Source organism: Leguminivora glycinivorella, chromosome 10 (genome assembly GCF_023078275.1).
Source record: "Leguminivora glycinivorella isolate SPB_JAAS2020 chromosome 10, LegGlyc_1.1, whole genome shotgun sequence".
Classification (NCBI taxonomy): domain Eukaryota; kingdom Metazoa; phylum Arthropoda; class Insecta; order Lepidoptera; family Tortricidae; genus Leguminivora; species Leguminivora glycinivorella.
In genome coordinates, this window is record NC_062980.1 from 7538830 (window position 1) to 7566829 (window position 28000).

A 28000-nucleotide genomic window follows, 5' to 3' on the forward strand; every position below is an offset into this window, starting at 1 on the left:
CTCATACTTGTTTTGTTCGACAAATATATTCAACTCGAGACCGGTAAGGTAAGCTTTTGAATTTCGGTAGTGCAACCGCTTTTCCGTCTGATATAAATTAGACTTAAATATAAAACTGAACAATACGGATTACACGTTATAATAATTTTAATTTCCTCTTAAAAACCAGCAGCAGTAGTTTCTATAGTAACTATCTACAAAAATAACGCGAGACGTAACTCATTTGTAAAGTTTACAAAGAACAAATTAGGCACCTCCCTAGTCTCCGTACGTATGTACTACCTACCATAATAAAGGCGATATCTAATTGCACCTCTTGACTTATTGTTCTTATCGACATTAGTTTTTTTTATGAGGTCCATCATTACAAAAAGTTAAAACAGTTAAAAGTGTACTTTATTATTTGCAGTTATGTTGCCCAAAATAAAATAAAAATGCCCTCTATTAAGTCGTATAAAATCAATTCTGCCTTAATTAACTCGTCTTTATCCAATCCGAGCATATGAAAATATCCAAAAAAACCGATCTTAATTCTGAATACCAATATCAAACATACCAAAACTCTCCATTATACGCTTCAAGTTCAAAAATACAACTGTTTACGGTTTTTTAATAATTATTTTCGCTGTCATCTAATCTGCTGAAAAAATCATGTTTGTTTGACATTAATAATAATTTAAAACTGTTTCTACAGGATCCGTGCGCTTAAAATATAGGTAGATGCTTTCATCTCATATAAATAAACGCATAAATGTAACATTAGTAATAAGGTTTTTGCAATAAATTATTCTTATTTTTAATTCTTACTGATATGTGTAGATATTTAGGTACCCCTTTCTATAAACTACAGCAATTTACTTTTTGTAAAGGCACATGCCAAACAACGAGTTTTAAACGAAAGTAATACTTAAATACTTTTTCAGTACAGATGGTGTTTTTTTACGCACTAGTGCGAGAAGTGGTTCATTATATGCCAGGTCGAAACTTCGGAGGGTCATCTGTACTGAAAAACGTCGTACGATACGCGTGCAAAAAGGAAATTCGTAACTCGTGTCGATTTAAAACACTCCCTTCGGTCGTGTTTTAATTTATCGCCACTCGTTTCGAACTTCCTTTTTTACGCACTTGTATCGTAATGTACTATTGTACAAACGAGCGTGCTAAGAGAGCTCAACGTCTTAGAAGCAATTTACGTGTCTAATCCATTATAATTGGTGGCAGACATTCTAAAAAGGATGCACATGAATGAAAAAACTTGACATTGGCAATGGTTAACTAACATAACATGTTAAGCTCTTAATAGATAAACAATAAAGATGGGACTTGACAACATATGTTATTTATTAGCAAATGCCTGAAAATCTCGCGTTAAAACACTGTGTACAAATAACATGTGACGCCATCTGACGGTCAGTCATCCATTTTGTATGACGCAAAGTGAAGCAGCGCCAGTTTGGAGAAGTAAACAACGAAAACAAATTACTAATATAGCAGGAACTGGAAATAGCGATTTCGACGACACTTAAGGACGAAAAAATACGATTTCGACGAAAACTGCGTCATACTAACGCGATCAGCCTGTGATCTTGCAGGTTTTACAATTAGGCGGCGGAAACGGTTCATTGTCTTACTTAATTACAAAATTATCTGGTTTTTTTCTTGAGACACTAAAGTGTTATGACCTAACAGCATCCGGGTGGTACTAAATTATTGGGAAATAATGTTTTTTTTTTTTTATTTATTTATTGAGAAACAAACAGTCTTATAAAACATGTATGTAAATATGCTAAAAGCTAGAATTTCTTATAGAATAGACCTATAGTTTCATATATGTAAATATACTTTTTTATAAACTTAATACTATGAATATCAGTTACATGACAACTGCAAAAAATCTAATACAAAAATAAGATAAGACCGAGAATAGCTGACCATAAACTTTAAAAACTTTAAAATCTAACTCAGTAAAGAAGAAACACTTTTCTTAAATATTCCTAACGAACTGCCAAAAATATCAGTGTTCATACAGTTTTCATTGTACGACCTGCATGCGCGTTTGATATATGATTGCTGTGCATACTTGGTACGACATCTTCCAACACTGAACAGCATTTTGCTCCGACAACCACGTTCTGTTCTACGAGGCACTCGAAACCCTATATTATGTAGAATTTCAGGGGCATCTACATGATTGTTGACGATTTTGTATAAAAACACCAAATCATTGCATGATCGCCTTAATGATAGCGGCTGAAGTTTATGTCTTGAAATTGATGAGGCGTAATCTCCATATCTACCTCTAATTCGGAATTCCAGAGCTTTAATAAATATTTTTTGTACCCTTTCGATTCTCTTTTTATGTACGTCATAGTAGGGATTCCATACCACCGAAGCAAATGTTGAAAATAAAATCTTTCAGAAATTTAGATTTACGAATTTTTAAATCTTTATACCGACATTATATTACCGATAACCGACGCGACGAAGGTCATTGAGTTCATGTTCATAAATTAGCTCGTCCTGTCATTGTGCAAGATCAGTTATTATTATACAGCCCTCATAGTTAACGAATTTTTCAGTACAGATGGTGTTTTTTTTTACGCACTAGTGCGAGAAGTGGTTCATTATATGCCCGGTCGAAACTTCGGAGGCTCATCTGTACTGAAAAACGTCGTACGCCACACGTGCGAAAAGGAAATTCGTAACTCGTGTCGATTTAAAACACTCCCTTCGGTCGTGTTTTAATTTATCGCCACTCGTTTCGAACTTCCTTTTTTACGCACTTGTATCGTAATGTACTATTAAATCCAAAAAACGGGAACAATGTGGAAGTTTTTGAAGAAAGGTCATTATATTGACACTGGCATATCCAATTAATATCGTATATAGAGCTAATTATTCACTATCTTAAAGTTTGAATACGGACATATGTTAAAGTAAACGGGTATGAAAAATTGCAATGTTAACTATTTGATGTTTTGTGTAGGTGGTCAACGATACTGTACGTATGCTCGTTTTCGGTAAAAAAAAGTTCAAGAACGTACAAACTGTCCGGAAATATGCGATTACAATAACTTGCTGTATAAATATGGGTGTTTTAAAGGGATAGCAATGAACACTTTACGTTAATATAACATACTTTAATTTATATTCATTTCAAAAGCGGTTTCCCAGTTTTCGAATATAGGCTACTAGACTCATATCGAATTTGGTACAATATAAATGATTATCTTCTGTAGTATTTGACATAGAAAACCAATATTTATAGATTTTGGGTATTAAAAGTATATGTTGACAACGTATTTTCGATTAAAAATGTGTGTAATTTTTTTTTATTCTGGCCACAGAAAACGCTGTCAGCGATGTAGTGACGTCATCGAATTCCAACTTGCTTCATGTCAAAACAATCACTGACATAATGAACTTTATGCCTCATAATTAAAAGTCAGAAAATGTTGTTATCGAATATAATGACCTGATGATGCACAGGTAATCTATAGATTAACATAACTGTGTTGTTTTCGCCTGATTACGTAAAAGTAATATACTTTGAAAATACTTTTTCTGTTTTTAGGTCATAATAAAATATGGTAATATTTTATTTCGGTTAATTGGACAGTATACCTACCTAATTATTTAAGACAAACTTTAAAAAAGGGTCAAGTAGCCTATTATTTTATTATACTTATCTACGTCAATATAATTATTTAATTGTAATAAGCAGATGACAAGTTTACCTCATTATTTGAAAAAATGAAACATGAATACTGACAATCAATGACAAAAAAAAATAAAAAAATAAGGTAAATATATGGGTAAAACCCTATGGTAAATCCATAATGAAAATTCTCTTCTATGAATTCTATCGTCTCAATTAAATTATCAATATCATAGGAATCATCCAATTTAATAACTGGTAATTATTTATTTAACTACAAATCAATCATATATCACTGTAATTCATGAAGATACCCTATAAGTATTTACTGAGAGATATTTTTAGTTAAAAGTAAACCCCACCTACTTTTATCCGTAGATTCCATAGATAGATATATGCTACCTATAGATGTTTGAAATAAATTATAGCAAAGTCACATCAGTGTGCGAAGCCGAATGCACAAACGCTCACGATAATATCTCTTTCATAGCTACCTATCTCTATCGCTCTTGCGTGTTGGCGTGACAGAGCCAGACTACATTTCTGCGGCATTTCGCATCGCAGGTGCCGTAGCCTAATGGCACAAACGCTCACGAAACGCTCACGAAACGAAACGCTCGTGGATATTTAGCTCTATCGCTCTTGCGTATTGGCGCAACAGAGCCAGACTATCTTTCGCGGCGTTTCGTTTTCGTTTCGCGTCGCAGAAATGCCATTCGGCTACGGGTCCAGTTCAGAACGTTCGTAGCAATCTTGAGACGTACGGAGAGAGAATGCCCGAAAGGATCAGTTTCACTTTACCGGCTACATTTTCGTCCTCTAGAACCAGAATGACCTCTACGCTTTGACACTTCAACCGCTAAAACACCTGACCATCACAATCCGTGAATGATACTTTTTAAAGTCGGATGTCATCAAGGTGCTGATTAAAAAACTGACAAATAAAAACGATGGTCATCTTTGTTTGTCGGGAATGCACTTAAAACATTATTACATTAAGCGGCATATCACCCTGCTTCTGTTAGTTTTAGGTTTGATAGAAATTGAGAGTAATGAAAATAAAATAAAAATCCGTGTGTTGTGATCTGCATCAAAAACATCACTAAACCTACTTACTTCTGAATTACAAATCCTTACTCTCTTACCTCTTAAGATGGAATTCAATTACATTTACACCTAACAACACATGTGTAAATCACGTCAATAATATGCAATTAATCCAATAGTTCTACTCGTCAACAAATAATAATATTTGAACTAATAAGGTTTTCTGAAATATTACCATATTATTCAAATTTAAAGGACGATATACCTGTCTATAATAAACTGAATTACTTATAACAAAGTCGTTCTATCAGGGCCGATACAGGAAAACTGATATTTAGTAAACCAGTTATGGACCCAACGGCCTGTTTTCCGCAAATGCGTAATAAATGTAAATAATAAGTACATAAAGATTCTATTCAACCTCCAGATTTCTCTAGGTTTTTACAAGTACCGAATATGTACTGAGTACACACCATGTAAGTACCATCGCGAGCGCAGACTTCTGGCCGAAAGGTGTGGTTTTTCGGCGGTTCCGGGGCAACCTGCCAAACTCTACACCGTGGCAAACGACGCAACGGAGCCACGCTGTTCCGTCATCGCTAAAATCAATTGTTTAGTTGTAATACTTACTTTTAATGCTTTTTTATTAACCGTCGCCTCAAATCTCTCAAGAAGGACGGTTCTCAAGTCGTCTGTATGTTTTTTATTTTTTATGTTTGTTCCTCGATATCTCCGTCGTTACTGGACCGATTTTGAAATTTTTTTTTTTATTGAATGTATATGCATACAGATTGGTCCCATTTTTCTCAGAACCCAGTTCTGATGATGGGATCCTGGAGAAATCGAGGGAACTCCTCGAATCTGAAAGGCATACATATGGTGATTTTTGTGTTTTTAAAGGAACAGCATGCATTTAGGTACGGAACAGTGACATTTGGTGCAGTGGAACTGCTGATGATGGCCAGAACGGAACTCTTCAAATCTGAACGGCACGCTTGTAGTGACTTTGGTATTTTTATAAGAACAGCATGCACTTACGTCCAGAACAGTGATATTTGGTGCAGTGGAACTGCTGATGATGGTCAGAACCGAACTCCTCAAATCTGAACGGCACGCTTATAGTGACTTTGGTATTTTTATAAGAACAGCATGCACTTTCGTCCAGAACAGTGACATTTGGTGCAGTGGAACTGCTGATGATGGCCAGAACCAAACTCCTCAAATCTGAACGGCACGCTTATAGTGACTTTGCCATTTTTATAAGAACAGCATGCACTTACGTCTAGAACAGTGACATTTGGTACAGTGGAACTGCTGATGATGGTCAGAACCGAACTCCTCAAATCTGAACGACACGCTTATAGTGACTGGTATTTTTATAAGAACAGCATGCACTTACGTCCAGAACAGTGACATTTGGTGCAGTGGAACTGCTGATGATGGTCAGAACCGAACTCCTCAAATCTGAACGGCACACTCATAGTGACTTTGGTATTTTTGTAAGAAAAGCATGCATTTAAGTTCAGAACAGTGACATTTATTTAGTTATGTTTGTTAAGCATATTGAGTTTTCAAGTCAAAGTTTGTCAAGCTTCGATTTCTTATAATCGGATTCATGAGGAATTGAGGAAACTCCTCAAACCTTAACGTTATACGTATATTCATTTGTGTTGCCATCTAATAATTAAAGCATTATAAGCAGTTTTATAAAATACCTACACATTTCTACATAATCCAACATTCGCCAGTAGCTTTCACCAGAACCCGAAAGGCGACGGTTATTTTTTCTTAAAAATTATTTATGTTCTTATTTATTGTATTTACATTTAATTTCATGACGCATTGGATTTACCTGTAATGTCATTGAAATATGTTTTCAAATAAATAAATAAATACCTACATTTTCAAATCTGTGTGCTAAGCATTTCACCACCCCCTTTCCATGGGTGCTTCCTTCCGTGGGTGTCACTGCGCTGCCACAATTTCGGCATCTTTCAACCCGTTAATTGCTAATTGCCGTTAAGTGGTACAAGTGTGAATTTATGTATGTATGGCCGATTGAAGCATTCACGCCACAGAAAATATACCCGCTTAGATTGGCCATACAAATGCACGAAGCTGGATCCGCGCTTGTAAAATACAATAGTACAAGTACGTACGCTTTATTAAAACATCATGCACCGTAATGGACGCATAGGTAAAACAAAAGTGGTCACTATTTATATATAACAAAACTCCTATAAAGATAACATGAGACTAAAGGTAGGTAAATTTAGAAACAAATGAGTATTTCGAGGTAAACGTCTGACAAACTTAATTAGCTCATTACGTGGTGATTAAGCCATCCTAAATGAGTTAAATGACAACAAAAGCATGTGCACGACCTAGACCGAGTAGACAGGATGTTTTCTCATTTTCGAAGTAAGGAAGTGACATAATTGTTTTAACTTTATTACAATTTGCATACTAGGTATACACACTTTATTTATTTATCCCGCTTAATTCCGTTCTTCCTTCATCAAATTTAAACGTCAATATTAATTAATATTATAGGACAAAAGAACACATCGTGTGGAAACCGGAGCCTTGTTTCCTCCGGACTAATGCCTACTTGGATTGAAAGGCCAGCTGGTAGTCGCATGTAAAAACGTGCCTACACCAATTTTTAGGATTAGGTGCAATTGGTGCAAAGTTTAGCCAAGGTGTTCATGAGCTGCGGCGAAAAGCCAGGATAACGCAAAGAAAACACCAATATAATAGGTACCTATTGGGTCCTCTCATTCGTTTTTTGTCGTAAATGAAATCTCTCTCTCTGTAAGTCTGTCGATTTTAAGTCGTGGGCAAAAGACAGGCCGTACGACAATTTATAACACCATATGTTAATTCATGCAAATGTAGGTACGAAGCTACAATTACAGTATATGTCACTATGTATTGAACTGGCCGGCCGGCGACGGTTTCAAAATATTGTGACTTTCACCATAACAATTCGATATGATAGGTCCGTCGAGTTAAGGTCACGGGCGTGTGCGTAACTCGCTTTGTTTAGGAATGCACGGTTCTTAATCTTGAATGACTTTATTAAGATGCTGGTTTTACGCAATTTACGTGAATTGAATGAGTTGAAAAGAAAATATTATGACTTATAACATTTTTACTATTGCGCAGTCATTGTCTTCTCCGTTTTTCGTTTATCATGTAGATGATTGAGCAAAAGTAACATTTTTGTAGCTGGTTCCTGTTATAAAACTTGTTCAGTATGACCTATCAATTCACCCCGTAAATGATTGCAGGTAACTAAACCCTGTATGAAGAACTTGTTTTTTTTTCAACTTCGGTGGCAAAAAAAAAAGTATAGGCCCATCAGATAGTAACCAGTTACAGCAGCCCTACGTCTGCAACGTCAGGGGTGTAACATTAGTTACGACCCTTAACACAATACGTAGGGTAAAGTGGGCAACAGAGAACCAGTGGTACACAAGGAACCAACGGTTTTATTCGAAAATGCGACGTTGCCAAACTGCACTGCGAACATAGGCACGCGCCGCTAAGGTTCCTTCGCTCGCTCCCCAGTCGGCGGCCGGTCCGCGTTGAAATTGCACGTGTAGTGAAGTATTTTGTGATTTTGGACAAGAAAACAAAAAAAAAGTATTTAGTTTTTTTATTTTCTTAGAATGTAGTTATGTTTGATTTATCTAATTAATCAGTTGTGCGGAGTGACTATTTCTCTATCTTTTTGACATTCACTGATGCGGCTTTCTTGTGCCGTTTATTTTTTACCGAATTTAAAAAGTGAAAATGTATATCTAGCACACATTGAACCACAAGGCTAGAGTACTCAATGAACCAGGAGGTTCTCTAGGTAAATCTCTAGTTAGCCTTTGGAAGGTCTATTTTGTACAACTTTTGCCATGTTTAAGAGTTAATATAAATATATCTAATATAACGTTACTATATAGTACAAAAATATATGATAATACATATATTATTTTAGTTTTTTGAAGTGCAAGACTTTATTTTTCATATAACGAAGAATATTGTGACGATTACATTAGTAAACTAAAACTACTCTTAGTTTATAAGCATTTTTGACATTGTAAATGTTGTATTTATTAAATTGCCCCATATTTACCTAAATCAGTTTGTATATTTTGCAATTATTTATCAAAAACTATGCAATTATATAATGGTAGGTTCATTGTGTACTAGGCCGGTTCATTGAATACATAGTACCGGTTCAGTCTGTACCAGAGATTGTACACAATGAGCCATTGTTCATCTTTTAAAAAAACTAAAATATCTCGACTTCTATTCAGTTTTATTAAAAAATAATGATGAAAATTTAGAGCTAGATAAATAACAAATGCACTGAATAAAAAAAATTGAATTTGGACCTATTATGACTGACTTATTAAGATTTAAATTTTTGGTGGCTCATTGTTGGCAACCTCACCCTATACATTTGATACATTACTTAAAAAGTACATTTTAAGGAAGGTTTTCGATAAAACGGGTTGTCAACAAACTAAACAAAATGCGAATATCTCTAGTACATTCAATCAAGCTTATTATGACATTAACAACCGTCACATTAAAGGGTGCAATTAAATTTCATTGGCGAGTGGAATATTGTAAAATTAACAAATACGAAAATTATACTAATAACATTAAATTTGTAATGCGCATGTTGCACGCTGACAGTCTTGCAGATTTGCAACGACGATTATATTTATTATATGTTTGCGTAAGTAATTTGTATTTATAAAAACGTAGTTGAACCTATCGAGATTTAATTAAGCGTTTTTATTTAAAACATCATATATATTGTATACAGTTCACGAAAAAATTATTTATGAAATTTATTTTCTGGATAGTAAATTAAATAAATACCCAATGTCGTGTAGCTTTCGTAGAGTTTTGCGCAATTAGAAGCAAGTAGGTACAACCAATTAGATAGGAATATTTTCCTAGGTATCTTATGTAAGCAAGAACTTCTGAGCCACTAGCCAAGAGCACATTCGTTCACGTATCGTAATTACCTCTCTTTACCAAGCTTCCGTATTTTTGCGACACAGACAGTATAGCGTATCGGAAAAAATTGTACTTTTGGCTGCGTGCCCTGTTCGGGCTCTGGCGACTGAAAAACTGTAAAGATAGTACATAATTAAACTCAACTCTTTACTTTTAGTTGTGAAATTATTTGTTGAGAATTTAACAAGTAGGAAGTTGATTTTAATAATGTCTTATCTATTCCCTACATAGCACGACCTTTCTATATCTATAAATGTTAACTGTACTTACTGCTATTTAAGATGATAATCATATTTTTATTACAGACATTTACATTGAAATTAACATTTAATGTTTCATAATTTTATACAGTTACTAAAATCCCGTTATCCTGTTTTATTAACACTTTACTCATAGGGCCATCACAGATACCCCTCTATTGCTAATTGATAATATGATATCTCCTAATGATTGGCTGATAATGTAAGCTACATTTTTCGTGGAGCATCGAGTATGGCACAGTATGGGATTGATCAGTTATTATACCATGGCTAACTTCTGTAAAAATCTTTTTTTTTCAACTTTGTAAGAGTTCCATATGTTTGTAAATAAATAATATATACTTACCTGCCATGAAGAGCTTTATAGATTTTGTAGAAGTTCTGTGAGATTTGATATTTTCGCGAATAGCGAAAACGCAACGATGTCTGGTATATCTACAGTTTAATTCATAACTTACCTATTAGTTACATAACACGAGTCCGTATTTTGTATGAAAAAATACCTTACCTGGTTATTTTTGCATTTTTTCGTCTATGATATTTCTGTTCAGCACAAACGAGGATAAAACCCTTTGATTTTGGACCACCACACAGCCGCAGATACCTTTAAAAGTAATTCAAATACAATAATGATTCGCTGCTCCACCTGTGCCTGTATGATAAATATTAATTAAATATTAACATCAATATTCAGCCCGACATATTTTGTCTCTATTTCAGTAGCTAGTAAAACAAAAAAATAATAAGTTCGTAAAACTGCGAAACATTATTTTTCTTAGATAACAATATTGGTCTAGCCTTGAACTAGAATTTGACTGAAAAGAAAGTTCCTAAATGCGCGCACTAGCCAGTATAGTAGTTAGACATGAGACAAATTCAGTTTATTTCCACGGGTAGTCCTCGGCGGACAGGAAGCTTAATCCACTAATATGACAAATGTAACTTAAAATGACAAATGGCAATAAGGAAAAAAGCTCATGATGTCTTTTATATCTCGTCAAAGAGCGCAGGCTATGCATCTGCGACTCCTCCTTGCTTATTCCCATTGTATTCAGAGCTGAGAGCGTTTAGCTTAAGTTACTATGACCTCAAGCTACTTAAAAAGATCGTGTAATCAGAGATCAATTGTATACTGGATAGGTTGAACAAGTCACTCGCTAGCGCTGTCTATGTTGTGATCAGCAGCAGTGCAGGCGGTATATAAAACAGGCATTATCAAACCGCCTTCAATATATTGCCGGCCGTCTCAGCGACCGCACATAAAAAATATCGAACCAAAAACACGGACTTATTTGTTTTTTTAATCCTCAGTGTCAGTGGTTGCTTATCTTCTAATTTTTGAAGGACCAATTTTAGGTAAGTTTTTAAAATAAGTTCCTGGAAATATAATATTTCTTCCAAAAATATTTTTAAAGTACAAAAACTATGTTTCACTTTTCTTTGACTAATTTAATGGCAAACTGAGTCAACGATAAAGGTAAAACAAATTAGAAAAAGATTACGAGAATATATATGTGTACTTATGTACCTCTAAATGGAAACATATTCAGCTTAATTAATTATAGTTAGGGTGCATTGGGGTACTTTCGAAGTACAGAAATGCTCGAGTATTTCGAAACCATCTTGGATGGAAATAATGGTGATTTTGTGAATTTCGAATTTAGACATATCTTACCACCACTGACATTACTTTTAGATAGTAACTTTAAATATTATTTTCCAAATTATTTTCGCGTAAGAGTGCATGGTATGGGCTTTGTTTCTTTTTTCGTTCGTTCTTGATTCGATCAAATACAAAGGACCTGTCACCGATGAACCACTGGACTATTGTTTTAGTAAATATGGCTAGCGTTTATATAACAACTTATAGTCAAAACACACCACTAAGTCACAATAGAATCAATTAATAGCTACAAAGGAAGCTAAACATATACCCGAGCTGTAGCGTATATGTAACATCCGTCCAGACGTTTCAAGTCCTATCCCCATCCGTGGTCAGGTCGGGTCAGGGGTCAGGGATGTATGTAGGAACATATCATCAAATACCGACTTTAGATTGGAGTTTAGTGTCCCGGAATCGTATAATTATAAAAAGTGCAAATTATTATCACATCATATGTCTCTTCACTATATCCCATTCCACCCATGAGACAACGACAAATGTTTCCTTTTAATCGGGTATATTAAATCAATTCACTTTATTTCAGACACTATTTTATTTTTCATATTTCAAATTTTAGAAAAATATTGGTAAAAAAGTTACCGAAATCAAAGATGAAATTTAGTAGTAGTAGTAACTCTTTATTGTACAAAAACACATTAAAAAATAGCATACATTGAGATGTGAAGTACAAAGGCGAATACTTCACATCTTCTTCATCTTCTTTAGTTGTAGTTAATCAATATTTTACACCTATCCAAATCTAATAACATTTCGTATGAAACCTATGTCTTCTTACGGCTAATGCAATTACGCTATGGCGGTATTTATAGCCAGATCAAACGATCATCTACAATAATTAAGAATACATAAGAAGTCAAAATCATAATTGAATGTTACCTCAGATTTAAACCTTTAAAGACGTTTAAAACTATGATAATAGTCTGTTACCTAAACTAAAAACATGTTGTACCTGGGCTCGTAATATCTATAGGAAATCAATTTAGTACGGTTTAGTGTGGGTTTAGTCAAGGTGGACGTTTATTCTTCACTGTAGGTACACTAAGTACACGGTTTCTGTAGACTGCCTTGTAACAAGTAACTAATCAGGAAAATTACACTTTTATTCATTTCTTACTAAAGAGCCTTGCCAAGATGACAGTAACTGAAAAATAACGTTATTATAAACATGAATAAAGAACGGATTTTGTCGCGTATCTTTTCGTAGCGTCTGTCATTCATTTTTAGGGTTCCGTACCACAAAATATGGAACCTTTATAGGACCATTTTTATTGGCCGTATGTCTGTCAAGACCCTTTACGTATATGTCTACACCCCTCCAGGGAATCAAAATTAATAAGTATCTAATAACTGTGAAATTTAGGAAAATTTAAAAAAGTTTAATTTATACGGAACTTTCAGTAGGCGAGTCTAACTTGCACTTTGCCGTATTATTTGTTTATTTTTTTTTTGGCACTTTCGGCATTTGTCGATGTACGGTCGTCACCTTGACTTGGCTTTTGGACTGCCATAAATAAAATATTTAATAGACTTTTATATGAAATTATTTTTATGGACATTTCAATATTTTAAGAATCACTGACCTGTCACAGTAAATTGAGGTAGTGATGTGAGAGTGTTTGTGTAATGGTGTAATTTGACAGAATTTAAAATTTTTCCGTCCTCCACTTCCTCTTAAATGTATATATACTGCTAAAAACTCGATAGACACACTGATGCCTGACTAGAATCTTTAATTTTGCGTTGGCCTAGATATTTCCAATTAAAAACTCCAAAGTCATAACTAACGTATGCGGAATGAAATCTGGACAAAATTCAATGTCTTATAAAATTAATATAACATAGTTATTTTTGATATTTTTCGTAATTTTAATTATGTATTGAATATCGATAAATAAAAGAGTTAGTTTTCGCCAATGTGAGGCTTCTAACAGAACTTGTGATACTTTATGTCCATCGGTGTCGACAAAACCAATGTTAGCATTTTTTAAGGTCCAAATTTATCTTCCATGTGATAACTTTTTAAAGAAGCTTCGTATGCTCGACATTTTTCACATTCTTGTCCGTAGGATCATGAGTGTTCTCAAAATAATAGTTTTCTTGTCGTGAAATTCCATTTACTCGACATATTATTAGTCATTCATAAACCCAGAAATGCAAAAACAGCTGTTTTTTACATTTTTTGACTTAACGGCGTAGCAGCATTTTCAAAGTTGTTTATTTTATTTTTGAAGACTATAGGCCTAACTTTTTTTGAATGTGTATCGATACTCATGTCTTCAAGATAATTTTTATCACTTTCGCTGCCCCATTCGAATGCTGTCTCGAGCTCTCTGTGAGATTTTGTGCCTTAGGGGGCCGACATTTTTAATCAAATCTCTCCCAGAAAACTTGCCAATGCTGTAATGTTTTCTTGGACCACGCTTTGTTGCGGTAGTTTTTTGTAAAGAAAAAGGACGCAAAAATATTATAAATTGACTGTTAGCTTCTAACCCTTCCTACAAAACTTTCCTCGGGCTTTGCATTCGGTCACAGAAAATTGGTATGTAGAAATTACAAACAGTTTCGCTAGGTCGTCCTTCTCGATTGACCATCATTTCGAGAAAAGGAATCCAATACTCATGAAACTTACCAGTTTAAATGACAGATATGTAAACTTTAATCTGGCATTTATACATTATTTTAGTTTATTTATTTACTTACTCTGTACGATATCAAAACTTTGTCCAGATTTCATTCCGCATACGTTAATCATACAGATGATATTTATGTAGAATATCGATTGAAAAAACGTAACAATTTTTTTAATGTAATTAATCGATAGGGTCAGGTACTTTTTAGGGTTACAAAAATCCACTGCCCAATTAATATTTGCACAAATCAATATTTTTATTTATTGCTCAAAAGTCACTGAAAGGTCCTTACATAAGCTAAGATCTGTTTTCAAATATACGCAACGATAAAGATTCAATTTTAAACAAATAATTCAATTTTTTTTTAAATTTATTATGTGCATTTTTGAGACGACGAGATGAGCTATTAAACTGTCTAAACTTCCGGTTATATAATTGTACAAAAAACACTAGACTTATTGTTACCTTATGACCAATGAACGGTTCGTCACAGTCGAGATGCCACGGCCACGAAGACAAAAACAAATGACTCTTAAAAATAAAACATTAATAAAAACATAATAAGCGCTCTTAGAGGGAAAGACGGGAATCGATGGTCGTTGAAATAATTATTACGTACATTAATACCTACCTGCGTATTACAAACATCGTAACTATGGCAATAATTATGCGTTCTGATTAAAATATTTTATACATAAAGGTTAATGTTGGGAAACAGTTACGCTATTCTGGTTTGAAATATTTTAATGTGTATAAAACCCTATTCATTTAAATTTAATGATTTAATGAAGCAACAATTTAAGACTGTTTTAGTCGTCTCCTAAATGCATAGAGCCAAATAACGTCTGAGAAATAGTCTGCATTTTAACACTAGACGTCTACATAATAATATGTCTTTCTATAGCGAATTTATTAAAATCATACATCGTCTTTCTATTGTTCTTTCGACTGTGTTATGTCTAACTTGTCCACAAACAGCTATGTAGATACGTATCTGGTATATTAAACATTTGCTTAAACGTACGCAAAGAACTTACATACTTATCTACCGACATAGGATAGGAACATACTCGTAATTAGGAAATTGGTACATACATTTAATTTGTTTTTTGTCAATTGGAACTGACCTGGAGACACTAGTAAATGACACGCGTAATAACCAATAACTGTAAGTGAATTGAACTACAGAAACTACATGTGACTCGGAACACGCAATTCAAACCGTGACTATCTGATCCATCAAGAAAATGAGTCCGAAATGACTCATTTTCTAGACATTCCATTAATACATCTTGACCCAGCCCTAGTTACTCCGTAAATCAATGTTGAAGAATTTACTGAAACAAATGTTTTCGTAGGTATCAGAACTCAGAAGCAAAATGCTTTGCTAAGCTTAACCAAGCTAAGTAAGTTGGCAACAATTTTGAAACCACAGACTTCGCAAGGGTTATTTTAAACGTCCAAATTCTAATAAATTAGGCAGGTATTATTTACTCAACACTTGCAATATCAGCCATATCAAATTCGCTGTCAACTTATCTTGGTCTGGCTCTACTTGTACTAAAAACGCAAGTATGTGAATTGCTCCTCGATTACCATAATCTAGATAATCTAAGAATGAAAAACGTTCAGTGTATTCACCTGTTATTGTAATACTTGTACATTTAGGTTGATAAAAATAGTGTCTACTGTTATTTAATTTATCTTTATTGTTCTTGTTCCGTTTGGCGAACAATACGGATGAGTAAAATTGACGTTACCAATCCAAATACATCACAATAGAACCGAATTAGTGTTGTTTGTTAATTAATTTTGATTTTACCTCTAGTATAATTTATAATTAAAAATAGTTCTCATCTTCAAAGATCGAAGCATGAGGAAAACAATACAGCCAAATATTAAGAAAACCTTAACAAACACATTACTACGAGACACAACAAGAACACTACATATTCACGAAAATATTTGTTTCCTTAATACAGCCTGTTTTGAAATTTAAAGATAAAGATGGTTAGTTATAATATTTCAATGCGCTTATGAACTTCAAATATATCTACATCAGCTCTATTCCTCCACCACTGCTTTGAAAACATTAGTACCTACTGTACTGAACAAGTGCTATCCATATAGGTATGGAACCTGTAAATTGATACTTGATTTGTCCTCGGAACCATGGGTGCAGCTAGTCAATTGTACATGTAATACATATACTCGTACTAACAATAGGCTTGTAGCTACCCTGGGGTTCTATAACAAACATCGACAATCGAAATTTCGATCTGCATCTCTATCGCTCTCCAGTCGAATAATAGAGATACAAGTTGACTGGCAAAGTGGTTCACGATAGGTCGGAGCCCTATAGGTTTAAACCCACGTTAAGTTAGCATTGTGTCCCTGTGTGACGCACAAGTTAGAGTATGACGCACTGTACGTGTCCAATCGTTTCTAATCGTTATTGACGCCGGTATTAGGCTAATAATACATACTTGAAATGCGTTATAGTAATTCAAATCAAGTAATATGTGTAGGTATAGCAGAAAATTTTGTATTTTTCCCTAAGCCAGTGGTAGTTTGCAAATATGGTTACGTTTTGGAGCTAAAGAGAAAATTTACAATTTTCAAAGACGGTAACAACGAAATTATGACGTTTACTTAACTATTGCACAGGTAGAATAGTTAAGTAAACGTCATAATTTCTTACAAATTTCATTTTTATATTGCACTTGCTAAAGTAATTGATATGACTCCCAGAGACGCCGCAGGTAATTTAAATAGGTAAATTTTCGTACATTGCTGGTATGATAAAACTTTTAAAAGGTAACCGCGGATAAACGAGAGCTGCGCAGTTCATATTAAATTTCCACACGTGCACAACCGAACCATTAAACGTACCTACTTATCTACATCTCTGTGGTTTTGACTCAGTTAAGGAAACAACAACGGAAGACATAGAATATATAATAGATATACATCAATGCTAATGGCAGCTATACACACTATTAAAAGACCCCGAGACCGACGAAAAACGAGTACTACCTGAACAGCCTCATACAAAAAGATTTTTTTTTCGTTAATTTTGATATAACATTACAGCTTAATTTTTTATGCATAAAATTCGAGTTTTAGGACTTTTAAACACTAATTTTAGTGGATTTTAACGACTTGTACCAACAGTGCAGGAATAAAAATATTAAAAATTAAACGAAATTATTTTCAAATACCAAAAATAGTTTAAAAATAGCTTTAAATACCTTAATGCATTGTTTTAGAAAGAAAAAACGAAAAAAAAAAAAACATTTTTATGAAAAATAAAAATAAATGATTGTGTGGTAGCGACCCCTAAAATGTAACGAAAAATTCTGAAAAAAAATTACAATGATTTTTTAGTACCAGAGAACAATTTGAGGGGGTGAGACATAGAACTTTTTAACTGTGATATAAGCAACACCCTAACACCTTGGGAGCTCCGATAGTGACTGCTCACTATGTATTGTATAAGTACAAGTACTTACATACTGCTCCTTTCGCGCCACAAAATAGCAGTCGTTAAAAGTTCGTGGAATCTTTTGGCTGTTCTATTGTTACACGTTTATTGGAGTTTATTGTAAAAAGTCAACTGCCGAATACAGCCGCAACATAGAGCACTTATCCGTTAGACGGAGCATTTATTGTCTAGGACAACCGGTATTGACTGTGTCAAATTAAAAAAAAAATAAGACGCTTAGGTATTTCAGTAGCATACAATAATAAGATCTATGGACTATCATGTAGGTACATGAACAATTTAACAAACCAGGTATACGTGAGTTTAAAGGATTAAGTATATTGAAATACCTAGATATATTTAGAATGCAACTATGCAAAATATAACGGTACGTAAATGAACGTTTGGAAATTGGAGAACACAAATATTCACGTTTTGTTCGCGGCATACCTACACTACAAATAATCTTTCCCCCACGCACTACACACATAACATATATTTCTTTAAGGGTCCGTTGCACCAAACCATCTGTCAGCAAACAGTCACTGAAGCAATCGCTAAATTTAATTGCACGGGATTTTTTTTCTCTGTTGTGACGTTGATTAGTCCGCAGGTTGGTACATACAGCATACAGCTGCATGATAAAGTTGATAAGTCTTCGCCAACATATCCAATGTAGGGTCTAAGGGAGGTAGTCTAACAGCCTCTCTCAAGGCGACATCGGAATCGCGTCGTTATACAACACAAATAATTTTCACGGATCACGGGTATTTATTTAGCCGTTTCAGCCGACAAAGCCAATGATGCACACTCCGAGATTTTCAAGGAGACGTTTTTGGCAAGGCTAATGCCTTCGTTAATAAAAGGACGAATGCAGATTTTATGTCGTGGTCGTGGTTTTAGATTGGATACGGCTTTTGTTTAATTGGTGTATAAAAGATAAACTTTATAGAATATAAAACCTACAAACGAAGGAGCCTAAATACCCTGCTTAAATAAAATTGGATAAAGAAATACCTTAGTTTATTATATTTAGAAATATTTTTATTTTAGGGTTATGAAAAGTACGTATTTTGTTTTTTTTTTTAATTTATTGAATTTTTTTTTTTAACACAAGACCCGTCGTGTGCAAAACCTTGAAGAGGTTTGTGTGCCGATGGGTATGATTACTCATAAAAAATCAATAAAATGTATTTCAGACTTCTTTACAAATAAAATTTGGTTCGTTCAATACTATGACATCCTACTCGTCGTTTCCGACGGTAACGATACCTAAATAAAAAAATATTGATGTTATGTGATAATAGAGCTGAACAAACCAATCAAATGTTGACCCATGTTGAAGTCCAGAAACGCATATACAATACATTTGCATTGCTAGTGGCTATGGGTGGCGGTAATCACTTTACCACCAAGCGATCCATCTACATGTTTGCCATCTATATCGTAAAATAAACTTTCCATATAAGTACATCGAATCGAAAATCGATGCTGACCATACTTATACACACAGAAAGCCTTAGTTGTCGCTAAGGATAATTTAAGTAATGGATTGCCTTTACGACTTTCGATAAATCCAACCGCTTAGGCAAATAATGTAAATGCTATTTGTTTTAGCACTCAAGCTAGCAAACATAACCGTTTGGTTTAATAAAGTGTTTGAGGTGGGAAAGGTATTTGTTGACATTTCGCACTTGCCCAAGCGCCGTTAGCCGAGCTAACTGACCGCTCTTCCGCTGGCAATGACCCCGGTCTATTCATTTCAGCAATACATTCGCTGATTTTACACACTCTACCCCGGTGGCCCCGGTGTCTCTTTTTCTACATGGTTAAAAACTTCAAGTGCTGTAGCTAAAAAAGGCCTTTCTAATCTAAAAGTGGACTGGGCTCCGACCCACCTAACAATAACGGCCAATTTTGGGATCCCACTCCTGTAATGATCGTCTTAAAAAGGGGGCCAAAATGATTGGTAACCCATAGTTTGGAATGCTGGTGTAGCTTAAAGCTAGACGGCTAAACGGCCCTTTCGAATCTATGATTGAAATTAATCATAAAACTCATGACAAGAACCCTTTTTAAGTTTTATGTAAACTTGTTTAGATAAATTCCCAAATTGAAAGGGGGGGCTCTATTTCATTTTAGCATTTTCGCTCCTGTAGCGTCTTATTTTCATAATATCAGTGTACCGTGATACTAAAGCAACACGGCTACGCATAAGCAATGCTAAAATAGAAAAGATAATTTCCTGAGGAGAAGAGAAAAAATTGTGAAGTAAATATTTTAGTGACGCAAAATTTCTCTATTTTAGCTTGTACAAAAATGCCATCGTTTGTTGGATTTTCGAGCGATTCTCGCCATATTCGATGAGTTGGTTCAATAATTAAACAGATTTTTGACGATGCATTTAAAAAACGGAGCATTAGGACTTAAGTCAAAGTCACAGATTTGCAGAGTTACTAGTTATGTTTACTAAGTATGTACCTATTATTCACCTTTATCGTGTCTATAAAATGACGTTAAGTAATAGTTTTCTTGGCAACCCATTCATATGTGACGAAGCGTCCATTCGAGTAAATTAAGTCAATTCGTCTCGGACAGACTTAACTTTAAATACTAAGTTCCTCTCTAATGGCTCCACGTGGACCACGGATGTTAATGTATAAAGGACCACAACCATTTACTTAATGTGAGTAATCACTCTTTGCTTTGTAGAAAATGGCAAACTATTAAATAAAATAGAAAGGCTATTCGCGGACAAAAGTAGCCATTTTAAAATGCGTACTAAAACTGAGAAAATCTGATTAGCAAAACATAGCATAAAAGAAACTGCATCAGCTAAAAGTCAAAACTCTTTGAAGCTGAAGTCAAAATGCAGATTTTCTTAAAATACTCAATGAGAACATGCCGAAAGCCCCAAAGGCCTAACAACGCGCCAATCTGGTTTAGTATACCAACCTGTTAAATAGGCCAAACTATAAATCCATCATAAGTCACGTCATGAAACCTTTTGCCATTAAAGCCTGATTCATAGGCTCGCCTTATTGTATCAGATCAGTATAATAGGATCGATCGATCCCAGTGCGTCGACAATGAACTGTGGGTCGGTGTTGCACAACCAACCTACATATCAAATAACGGCTTTCGACATATGAATTGAAGCAGTTCTCATAAACTGCATCTACTACTTTACGGGTCATGAGATCTGGCACGTGATTTGTACTAATCTGTACTCATTTTTTAGCCATTTGACAGGTCTTGTGAATACCATATTTCACGATACTTTACTTGAAAAAGTTGCATTAACACACCATATTGTTTTTCCCCTCACTAGCTCGGAAACATGTTTTGTCCTTTAATACCAGAGGGTAAAAACGCATTTTATCCACTAGTGGGTAAAGTAATTTGACCTTGAATAAAGTCAAATTAACTGCTTTAAAATTGATAAAAGTAGGTGAATCTAGTAATAATGATGATTTACCACCTGTGGAACTATTGGAAGCAGTGATAAACGCATTTTTTGCGTTGTAGTTTCCTCGCTACAGTGAGGGGAAAAGTTTTGTGTTACACTCGGGTGCAAATGTATTTTACTTCTCGTGTGTTAAAAAACTCACAAGTTCAGGATTCTATTCTCGAACCACTCGCTTCGCTCGTGGTTCAACTATAGAATCCTTTCACTTGCTCGTTTTTCAATTCCACACTCGGCGTTAAAATACAACTTTGCCCCCTTGTATAACAAATAACTATTATAGAACCGAGTTTGGTTTTATTAGGTGCTTTATGGGGCTACGTGGTCTTTCAAAAGTTATATTACAATGCAACTTTTGATACAATTTTTTTTTCCTGCATCACAACATCAAAGCTAACAGATGATAATTTACTCACATAAGCCTCTCAGACTCTTCTCAAAACCTCTTATATTTGTGTAAATATACGCTATTTGCATCAAAAACGCATATAGCAAATAAGAGACACGTTGTTGCGTTACTCGACTGCATTCCAACATAACGACTCGAATAAAGTAACCGTTGATCGCTCTTTGCTTCTTGAAAATTGATGAAAATCCGGTGCCTTATTATAATAACTTGCATGTGATGCAATGCATATGTAAATGGGCATAGATTCTCGGGAATTGCTGCATTCTGACAGAGAAAGTCGAACCTGTTTGGAAATTTTGAAATTGTGAGCCGCCAAAGATTTTTTTATCGCTTATCGGAGTTCGAAGATCACATTTTTTAATCAAGGAAATCAGTATTTTTTACGTTTATTAAAACAAAATCTGGCTTGTTCAGACAGAACAGTTCTAATAATTTTTATTTTGAAAGTCACTCAAAAAGTGACGACAACATTTAATCAGGCGACATTGTTAACTATTGGACGATCGCTTAGAATTTGTTAAATATAATATAACATATTTCATAAGATTATTTTCGTATCAAGCCATGTCACTGACGTAGATACGGGTATTTTTGTGTGCCACTGTGCAAATAATATATGTGGTCGCAGAGATATACCTAGCTCAAACTTATAAGTACTATTTTATTATAAATATGACTTCAGTTTCGTCGCCTAAAACGAATAAATTATATAAAATATAAATATAAATAGGCCCACGGTAAGCTCAAGAAGGCTTGTGTTGTGGGTACTCAGACAACGATATATATAATATATAAAATACTTACATACAGTATAGAAAACATCCATGACTCAGGAACAAATATCTGTGCTCATCACACAAATAAATGCTCTTACCGGGATTCGAACCCGGGACCCGGGATTTCTATAATGTCTCGAAGACACATTTCGTCCGTGACGTCCGTCTAGATCTACGTCAACTCATATTTATATTTGTTTCTTCCGTGCTTCGGCAGGCATTGCTAGCATTGTCCCAATATTGACTGAATGCATGCATGGTAACATACACGTACAACTTAACACGTGGGCGTGTTTGTGTAACGTGCAACAACCAACTATTTTCTGTACAACTTTGGCAACATTAGTTGTGAAAGGATAATTTACACTTACTATTGAATAATCCATGATCAGTTCATGCAACGTGTCATAATAATTTAATGTTCAAGAGCTTGTTAAGAAAGTTATAAATAATGTATAGTTGGTAATTATTCGTTTCCTGGCAAGTCAGGTTAAATATAAATCGATAGTCTTCGGAGTTTTCATGGCCCAGATATGTAGGTATATTATTTAGCCTACCTTGCTGTATGGACCTGTTCGACCACTTCGAGGTTTCATTTGAATAAAAGAAAAATCGTTTTAATTACAATCTCAGTACGTAGGTAGTAACGATTTTTTAAATTCGGCTTCCAAAATTTTGATGACTTGATGATATTAAAGCCGTGAAGGCCAATAGTCGTTGTTCGTTATCATTAATATGATTATAGCTGAGAAATAATATAATAAATTAATTAATTTAATCGTAGGTTATGCAAGGCTCATGCAAATATTCAGTAAGTAAAAATCGATATGCAAACATCTAGCTTTTCTGTAGAGCTCTGAATAGAATAGTAACCTGATAACGTGGGCCTTGTAAAGTTTAGACTATTCAAGTTGTCCCGGCCGCATTGCGACACAATGTCCAGTTTTACGGTTCACCGCTCGTTTTTACGAAATGCACATATTTTATTAGTATCTCGTACTCAGCCGTGACCGATGCAATTTGACTGTGTATCGAAAATAGAGCTACGTTATTCTCGTTTACTATCGAATTTATATTACACATACATTTCATTAAATTAGGATCGACAATGGACTTTATAATAAATTATTTCAATACCTTGGCTTCACTAGCACGTTTGAACATGAACAGATACTTACAGATAAATAAATAGCTTATTTTCAAATACTAAAGCTACACTGCGCACCGGCTCTAACCCTACACTTCTGAGCAAATAACTTTTCCCTAAATTGTAGGAGGGTAGGTAGGTATCCCATATCGGACCGGCAAGAAACTCGGCACACATCCAATATCCAATGGATACAGTACATGGCAAAGGTAGCTCAATAAATATCATATTAGGCATTATATTAGGTACATAGGGCAGTTATCACGCAGACGGCAGCCGGCAATTTTTTTCATTGGAGCAATAACTCGCGTTCTGCTGGGCTTCAATTGAAAGATTGGCTGGCGTGTGGGACGACAATTCTTCTTGCCCTCAACGCGAGGATATCCTTCCAGAATGTTAGCGGTGCATAAATCAAGGGACGACGGGATTGTCTTACACTATTCGCTTGCATTCAGAAATTGTAAGAAAAATAAATTAGACGTTTTAACCCTTTTAATGCGAAAAAAGTTTTGGTAAATCATTTTTCAGAAGTTATACCATGATAATCACGATTGGCCCGTGCATTTTGTTTTTATAATATTAGGTACCTTACTATATTTTGTTACCTTATCTGATGGTATTGAACGTAAACAAAACTTGTGGTAGATGAAATTTAAACAATATTAGCTACTTCATTAAAATAAATTCCGGGCGGTCTGATTGTCTAAAAGGACAAAAAACGATACAAAATTTACGATGTCTGAACCAATAATTCGATCCAATTTAGCTTTTCCCTTCGGAACTCATCCAGGAATTCCAGGATCTGCCGCGAACCACGTCGACAATGCTGTCGGTAGTCCCGAAACCGTATTTCCATACAAACGTGGTCTCATTATTTGGATATTAACTTTATTTCAACTATTATGACACTTTGATAAAAATAATAAAACGAACACCAGACGGTTTCATTGGCTAAAAAGTAAAAAAAAACATAATTCGATGTAACCCTACGCATGGGGCGATGGAGGCAATGGCCGACTGGCCGTGCTAGCATCGTCCGAGGAACCTGTTTCGCAAACTTGATAGTGGCTTCTTTTTTATCATGTATCGGTATACTTTCAGTTTCTGCAGGGCTGCCCTGGTTACAAAATTGTAGCCCGTAAAAATATATTTAAATATTGTCTTCAGTTACAGCAATAGTTATCCGACAAATGAAACTATTTGATTGTATTATAATCAAATAATAAATTTGAAAATATATCCCGATGCGAAACATTCTTTACGACTCTAGTTAACCACCAGTAGGTACATTACACACACAAAGAGGTAACATATTTTAAAACTGAAATATTATATTCTTGTTATCTGTGGAGTATTCCTTCAACTATGTTGTTAAAAAGAAATAAATTGTTTGGATTTAAATCACACGTTTCGATACATTTATCAAATTGTTAATAGTTTACCTATCTAGTAAAGATAGATAACCTACAATCGAAGCTATATTTCAACGTTTATATGACTAGACGTGCTGAAGCACATATTGCCTTATATTTAAAACTGACTGATGAAATTTTACTAATAATTTTGTAAATGAGCAATCAATATGTTATCGAAAATGTTACAATTAGTATTTAATGTGTGTTACTGGTAATATTTTTATTTTCGTTGCATACGTTATCAGAATAAACATAAAGCCAGCAGTCCAACTTATATACCGACTGCGATATCTCTTACAACCCTACGATACCAAAAAGAAATTTAAAGTGCAAGTGCATCATTTATATGAAGTAAGAACGGGTTGGACAACTGGTAGCTTACGAAACCAGCTACATTACGTATTGAACTTGCATCTTCCCATACGGAGATAAAATATAATTAAAAAAAGCATCAAAAAGCACGTAACGATCGTAAATTTAACTTTGCGTGTATGTATCGGTCGTTATGAGTCACTCGATGCCATCTATTGCATTCTAGTTGCTGATTCAATTCAATCAGACGATTAAAATTCAGCTTATGCAGTGTCTGGTCGAATCAGCGATGGCGCATCCTGCCCGCACGCGCTTCTACATACATTTAAAATGGATTAAATAAAGCAATGGTGCTGCACTACAATTATTACTTAGAAAAAGACCAAGTTCACATGGTAAACCAGCAATAATTACGTTTAATATACCCGGGTAATGTATTTGCAGCTCGGCGCTGGACTGCATTCCGACAGGACTAGGGATATCGCCTTAATGCCCTACCTTCTGCCGGCAACGCTAAAAATAACACGAGGTTCTCGACCTTCCGCACTAATGGAAAATAGATGAGCCGCTCACGAAGCCATAATAGGCAAAAAATATAAACATTACCACTCGGTTCGCGACAGCGTTCTAGGCATATCTTTTTATTACATGAGGAATTACCTACTTTCGAAACCAATTACGTAGCCCAGATTCATAATAGAGTACATCCTTCTTGTGCATATCGACTTCAATTCGTTGTGACTAGAAAATAGGTAGGCAAATACCCGGCTTATTATCGGGCCCTTACTCGATAGTCTTAATAGGAAAATTGGTGCCGACCGGCGAAACGGGCCGGCGCGTAACATTGGCCTTACCACACTCACGACTTGCAGACGTACATTGCAAATTACAATAATTTTGCTATCATCCCAACAACCACTAATTGCGCCTTTTCTGTCTTTTCAGAATGAAGGTCTTACTATTATGTATGGCCTTTGCGGCCGTATCTCTGGCCATGCCTGTGGCCGAGGAGAAACCTGTAGTGCCTGCTGTTCCTGAAGTAAAGGCTGAAGCTGTTGACCCTAAGCCTGAAGAAAAACCCGCTGATGTAAAGAAACCTGAAGAACCTAAAAAGGAGGAAGATGCTGCGCCAAAGAAACAAGAAGCGGCCGAGCCCAAGAAAGAAGAAGCCGCTGAGCCCAAGAAAGAGGAAGCATTAGAGCCCAAAAAAGAAGAAGCATCTCTTGAAGGCAAAAGTGCACCAGTAGAAGAGAAGGCCAAGGAAGAGCCGAAACCTGAAGCTCAGCCTGAAGAAAAGAAAGAAGCTGCTCCTGAAGCCAAGTCCGCTCCCGCTGTGCCTCAGCCCGAGGTAAAGAAGGAAGAGAAACCCGAAGAATCTAAACCAGAAGAGAAACGCGAGGAGCCTGAAGCTAAACCCGAAGCCAAATCCGCTGAATCGCAGGCTACTGTGAAAGAGGTTGCCAAAGAAGAGCCTGCCCCTAAGCCATCTGTACCCCAAGAAGTTATTGACGTAGTAAGTGCTGTTAGAAGCCCGGCCGCTATTGCTGACGATGTTGCTGATCCTGCCGCAATCTTACCTACCCCAGTGAAGAAAATTGATTTGCCCGTCGAACCCAAAAGCGCACAGCCTGAGGCGGCAGTAACGGCCGAAGAACCTAAATCTCCTAAAGCCGAAGAGAAGGCAAGCGAGCCTGCCAAAAAACCCGTTGCTCCTTCAGTAGAAGCCAAAGAGACACCTGCTGCGCCTAGCGATGATAGCCTACGTGTAGTTCGCGATACCGTTGATGACAAAGTCAAAGCCGCTGCTGTTGAACAGCCTAAAGCCGCAGAATCTAAACCCGAGGAGCCTAAGGCCGAGAAGAAGTCCGCCGAGCCTGCCAAAGAAGAAGCCCCTAAAGTAGAATTACCGAAAGAGGATGCCAAGGAAGTGAAATCTGCAAAGGCTGAAGAGCCTGCTAAAGCCGAAGAACCTAAAAAGGAAGAGAAGCTTGAGGAACCTAAGAAAGCTGAACCAGAAGCAGAAAAACCAAACCAGCCCGAGGTCAAAGCAGCTAAGGAAGAGAAAAAGCCTGAGGAAAAGAAAGAAGTAAAAGCTGAGAAGCCCCAAAACGCAGAGAAACCCCTAGGAGATGCCCCGTCAGATGACTCCGATGAGAGTGGAGAGAGCAGCGAAAAAGAAAACAGCAAAGAGACAAATTCTTCAGAGGAGAGCAAGGAGCAGTCTTAGAATAGTGAAGTATTAATCCAGCATTGACACTGAGCCCGTACGCCGGTTCTCTTGCTGGCTACAAATCCGCAAGTGAATGCTCGGTCTACTTAGCATGTATTTCCAAGCGTGGTGTGGTGGCGACGGATTTTCCCACGGATTTGTGGCTCGTGTAGTGAATGCTTTTAGGTTACTGAATGGGAAGGCACCGGCAGCAGGCGTGTGTCGACGTCCCTCGACACGCGCCTGCGGCCCGCCGCTCCGAATGGTAATCCCAGCTGTCATTCCGCCATCTTGGACTAACTACTGGGATATTAGCCTGTGAGTGTGAACGGTCGCCGCTGTGGCGATCACTATTCATAGTTCTAGAGACTTATTTAAATAGACGAACCGAAATTACCTAAGTTGTAATTATCTCACAAAGTAAATTATCGAATTTCCGGTACTATAAGTAATAAAATAATGTTTTTTTACA

At 35.6% G+C, this 28000-nt stretch overlaps 2 protein-coding genes across 3 annotated transcripts in view; one reads left to right on the plus strand and one right to left on the minus strand.

Moving 5' to 3' along the window:
* The window catches only part of LOC125230703 (serine/threonine-protein kinase S6KL), a 94096-nt gene that overhangs the window by 41638 nt on the left and 24458 nt on the right, over nucleotides 1-28000 (minus strand). The window lies entirely within an intron of this gene.
* On the plus strand, nucleotides 1-28000 carry LOC125230702 (neurofilament heavy polypeptide). Of its 2 annotated transcripts, none has more exons than XM_048135959.1 (2): nucleotides 1-48; nucleotides 26265-28000. In XM_048135959.1, the coding sequence occupies exon 2, from the start codon at nucleotides 26266-26268 to the stop codon at nucleotides 27544-27546; it is 1281 nt and encodes a 426-aa protein (XP_047991916.1). In that variant the 5' UTR covers nucleotides 1-48; nucleotide 26265; the 3' UTR covers nucleotides 27547-28000. The 2 variants fall into 2 exon arrangements, with proteins under 2 accessions (XP_047991916.1, XP_047991915.1); XM_048135958.1 differs by lacking the exon at nucleotides 1-48 and adding an exon at nucleotides 11230-11352.